At 27.3% G+C, this 5,166-nt stretch overlaps 1 protein-coding gene across 1 annotated transcript; it reads left to right on the forward strand.

The window, feature by feature from the left end:
• The first annotated feature begins 2,424 nt into the window (after positions 1-2,424).
• On the forward strand, positions 2,425-4,374 carry LOC122595759 (60S ribosomal protein L11). Its single transcript, XM_043768193.1, has 4 exons — positions 2,425-2,532; positions 2,653-2,803; positions 3,695-3,890; positions 4,061-4,374. The coding sequence occupies exons 1-4, from the start codon at positions 2,530-2,532 to the stop codon at positions 4,257-4,259; spliced, it is 549 nt and encodes a 182-aa protein (XP_043624128.1). The 5' UTR covers positions 2,425-2,529; the 3' UTR covers positions 4,260-4,374.
• Positions 4,375-5,166: the final 792 nt, after the last annotated feature.

Consider the following 5,166-nt stretch of genomic DNA (forward strand, 5'->3'; position numbering starts at 1 on the left):
TTAGTGCATTTATTCATTTATGATTTCTGATTACCAATAAAAAAAGACGGGTTATTGTTAATGTTTTTTTATTTTCACGCAGTTTTCTAAATTTTAAGTTTTCACAGGCCCAATAGATTTTTATTTAGACTCATCTCGGTTTTTTTTAGTGGACTTTTTCTTATGTATGTTATTTTTTGAAACCCAATTAAAATAAAGGAAATATTTTTAGTAACATAAAATCGTTACAATTTTATTTAATAAAACTTTATTCCACAACCCCGGGTTTTTCCCGGGATTTAGACCTAGTTGTAAAGTAACTACTAAAAGATTCCATTGACGTTACAGACTTTCCGTATGTGTCCAATGTTCGTTGGTAGATAGTTAGACACAAAAACAACATAATCAAGGAACAAGGTACAAAATGTTGTTGTCCATATTCTCTTTTTGTGCAAAACCACCAGAGTTCGAACACATTATAACATTCGACATTTGAGATGATTCATAGTTGGGCTATGAAATAGATCCCTCAATGAAGACACGAAATTCAAACATATTATAACATTAGACAAAAAGTAATTCATAATTGGCCTATAAAATCGAACCCTCAACGAAGACAGCGAGCAACCACACATTTCAACATCCTTATAACATTTTTCACTTCAGCTCGGGATATGTTTATAAATTTAGTTTAGACTATTATATTGTATTGGATGATGATTAGATTGTATTTGTCATTCAGCTAATTAAACTATACTAATTTGATATTTCTTATTTCACATCTAGCATCTAATTATTCGATTCAAACTAATAAAGAATTAATAATTTGAAAGTTGCATCTTGAACTAATTGTGTGTAATTAATCTATTACTCATATATTTTAAATGTGTTTGTGGAACAAATTGAACAAGATTTTTAAAAAATTGGTAAATGGATTAATATCATATCTACAACCATTTATAAATACAGATAATTTTGTCTTGTGATAAGATTATACTTGTATTTTTTTATATCAGTAGGAAACCAATAACATATTGGCATAACATTGGTCTAAAGTCTAAACACTAAGAGGGCGTTTGGTTCACAGAATATTTTTTAAGGAATTGGAATCCGTCAAAGGAATTTGAATTTTAAGGAATTAGAATTTAAAAGTTTTAAAATTTGTCATGTGTTTGGTTGACAGAATTTATTTGAATTCAGTCAAAGGAATCTAAATTTAATTTATAAAAATGACAAGAATACCCTTTATTAAATATAAACAATAATAATAATTTTAAATGTTAATAATATAAATAATATTAAATTAATAATAATAAGAAGAAAAATAAATGATAAAACTAATAAAAGTAATATTTTAATAGTCATAAAAATAAGAATAAATAAAAATAATGCTAATAAAAGTTATATTAAATATAAATAATATAATAATACATTATGTATTATTTTTATATAATATTATTGTAAATATATAAAAATAATAATAGTATAAATATATAAAAATATAAATAATATAAATAATATAATAATAATAATATTATATTATTATTTATTATTTTTATATCATATTATTAAAAATCTATAAAAACAATAATAGCTTAAAGATATAAAAATATTAATAATATAAATAATATAATAATAATATTATTAGTTTATTTATGTTATTATTTTTATTATTTATATATAATATTATTATAAATATATATAAAATAATAATATAAATAATATAATAATAATAATATTATATTATTATTTATTATTTTTATATCATATTATTAAAAATCTATAAAAACAATAATAGCTTAAAGATATAAAAATATTAATAATATAAATAATATAATAATAATATTATTAGTTTATTTATGTTATTATTTTTATTATTTATATATAATATTATTATAAATATATATAAAATAATAATATAAATATATAAAAATATTAATAATATAAATAATATAATAATAATATTATTATATTATTTATATTATTATTATTTATTAGTTTTATATAATATTTTTATAAATATATAAAATAATAATAATATAAATATAAAAAAAGGATTAATAATATAAATAATAACATAACATAAGTAATAATATATGTTATTTAAAGGCATTTTGGTAAATTTATAAACATTACATTGGAATGTTAAACATTCCATCCATTTTGTGATGGAATCTTGAATTCAATGATATAGAGAATTTGAGCAATTCTAATTCAATCAACTCTTTCAACCAAACATGGTAAACTATGGAATTCAAATTTTAATTCCTATGAATTTTTGAGAATTCCGCGAACCAAACGCCCCGCCCCTATGAATTTTAATTCCTATTATTGTGATAACATTTTTTAAAATATTTATTTATGGGTTGGGCATGCGCCGAACGTAATAGAAAATGGGCTAAAAGTTGGGCTGCTGGGCTTTTTTAGGGGATGAATGGCAGTTGTTAACTTATTATAACGAAACCCTAGCTGTACCTTACCTCCATTTCACTTGTTCTTCAATCTTCTTTCACCCCCCGCCGTTTCTGCTTATTCAACCAACCCAAAACAATGGTAATCTCTCTCTCTCTCGCCCTCTGTTTTATTATTTTTATTATGAACATCAGTTGTTACTATTATTATTGTATGTTTTTTTAAAAGCTGATTGGTTTGATGATGAATGATAAATGATAGGCATCAGAGAGGAAACAAGCGAACCCAATGAGGGAAATAAAAGTACAGAAACTTGTTCTCAACATTTCAGTTGGTGAGAGTGGAGATCGTCTGACCCGTGCCGCCAAGGTCTTGGAGCAACTCAGTGGTCAATCCCCTGTTTTCTCCAAAGGTATTTATATAAATACACACATACATTTATTAAAACACAATATCTTTCTTACTTAATATATACATATATAACATTGATTTAATGTTTATTGCTTTTTTTTTTAGCTGAAACTAAGTTATGATGTTAATAGTTTAATTTTTACTGCCTTTTTATATCTCTTGTACGAGTATTTATCTGCATATTTATCTTAGTTTTTGATGGGTAAGTCTTTATGTGGTCTATCTATTGTTTTATCCTATGATATAAATATGTTGAGGTAGTTCTTTTACTTTATAAATAAAAAGAGTTTAGCTTGGTGAATGATTACTTAGTATATATCGTTCATATTCTTGTCATTTGCGTCGAAATTTGTTGGGGTTCTTGATATAGTTAGTATAAATGATGATGTAAAAAATATAATCTTTTTATTTCAATGAAGACCGAAATAAACGGGTTTACAGCATGTAAGTAAGAGATTCCTTAGAGCAAATTAATCTTTTTGTATGATTATGATAATACATTATAGACGAGTCAAAATTGCATTGTTGTACAATGTGTAGTTGGATGAGCACATAGGAAACAGTTACTAATTTATTCAATGAGCACATACTCGTATTTGGTGTCATAATTGGTTTGTATTATGTTATAAATGATTTTGATATCTTAAAGAACTTGTTTCATTTACTTTACTGACATAGTGCTTATTAGTTTTGGTTTAACAAACATTGTCAATTATTTTTTCGTTGGTATCATATTTTGTTTCTGCATGACTAAAGATTGTTATTCATTTTAATGGTGGAACTAGTTTTGGTTTAAAGTGCCTACTTTTTGCTAAAGTCACTAGGCACTTTGCTTGATTGCCAGTCTGTTTGTCGTGTCTGATTTTTTTTTATTTTTATTGTATTGAAACAGCAAGGTACACTGTGAGGTCTTTTGGTATCAGGCGTAATGAGAAGATTGCATGTTATGTAACTGTTAGAGGAGACAAGGCTATGCAGCTGTTGGAGAGTGGTTTGAAGGTCAAGGAATACGAGTTGTTGAGGCGCAACTTTAGTGACACTGGATGTTTCGGGTTTGGTATTCAGGAGCACATTGATCTTGGAATCAAGTAAGATGTCGCTACATACTTGTTTACTTTCCTTCAATATCTATGTATAATATCTCATTTTAATTTGAATACTGTTTATTCTAATAGAGTGATAAAGGGCATTTCATAATCTGGGATATTTTAGTTGCTTAACGTGTTTTTTTTATTGATATCAATTTTTGTCATTGCAGGTATGATCCTTCCACTGGTATCTATGGTATGGATTTCTTTGTGGTTCTTGAACGTCCCGGTTACCGTGTTGGGCGTCGCCGTAGGTGCAAGGCACGTGTTGGGATCCAACACAGAGTGACCAAGGATGATGCCATGAAATGGTTTCAAGTGAAATATGAGGGTGTTATTCTCAACAAATCTCAACAGATTGGAGCTTAGATTTATTTCTTTTTGTAAAATTTTGGAGTTCAGTTTTTAAGATTTTACTATCAAGGATCTTCAAATGTTGTGCTGTTTTGGATTTCAGGGTGTTAGTGCCAGTGTTATTTCTAAAGTTTGGGTGATGCTTTTGTTCTCTTATGCTTTTTTTAGTATTTCTGAATTGTTTTTTTTCCACGTTTGCACTTACTATCTCGTATCTCTATCAGATAGAAGTGTTCCATCATTTTTCTTGGTTTGTTTCCGTCAGGTTTGTCTGAGTATGAGTAAAAATCATACAATACAAGAACTTAAGGTAGCAAAAAGCGGATCAAAGCCACCGCTTTAACAATTGACTCCGTTTTTGTACAAAAAAAGCAGCTTTGTCAGAATCGAATATGAGCTGTTGGCTCATTCAATTATCCTGTAATTTGCTTTAGTAGGTATACGGTATACCAACAACTATTATCGGTAGATAAAGGGGAAGAAGTGGAACATCTCAATCTTTTGTTACCTATTCTATAACCATACATAATGTTAGCAATATAACTTTTGATTCCTTGGGTGATTACTTCTAGTTCGGTCACTTTGTCGAGAATCAAACCAAGTCAAAAATTTAAACAATCGCTACTGAGATTTTCACATAATTTATGTATGAAAATGGTGATGCTTCTGAGAACGGTCCATCACCATCTTTAACATTCTTTACTAGTCCTACAAGAATTTGGTATGCCAACATTATCCATTGCAAATAAAGATTGGATCAAAAAGTTGTAAAATAGCAAAAAGATGTCTTCAGAGCAAATGTCATCTGCTAGGATTTGAGATTTTATCTTGAGAGCTCAACAACCTCATCATGAGTTCAAGTCGCAGAATCAATTGATATCCATCAAACAAAAGGCAAGTATATTAGGTCTAGATGCCACTG

Source organism: Erigeron canadensis, chromosome 4, assembly GCF_010389155.1.
Source record: "Erigeron canadensis isolate Cc75 chromosome 4, C_canadensis_v1, whole genome shotgun sequence".
Classification (NCBI taxonomy): Eukaryota; Viridiplantae; Streptophyta; class Magnoliopsida; order Asterales; family Asteraceae; genus Erigeron; species Erigeron canadensis.

What these genes read in the sequence shown, in the direction of transcription:
- LOC122595759 (XM_043768193.1), top strand. An exon ending in ATCCCCTGTTTTCTCCAAAG is followed by an intron (nt 2,804 to 3,694) that starts GTATTTATATAA and finishes GTATTGAAACAG; the next exon opens with CAAGGTACACTGTGAGGTCT. An exon ending in CACATTGATCTTGGAATCAA is followed by an intron (nt 3,891 to 4,060) that starts GTAAGATGTCGC and finishes TTGTCATTGCAG; the next exon opens with GTATGATCCTTCCACTGGTA.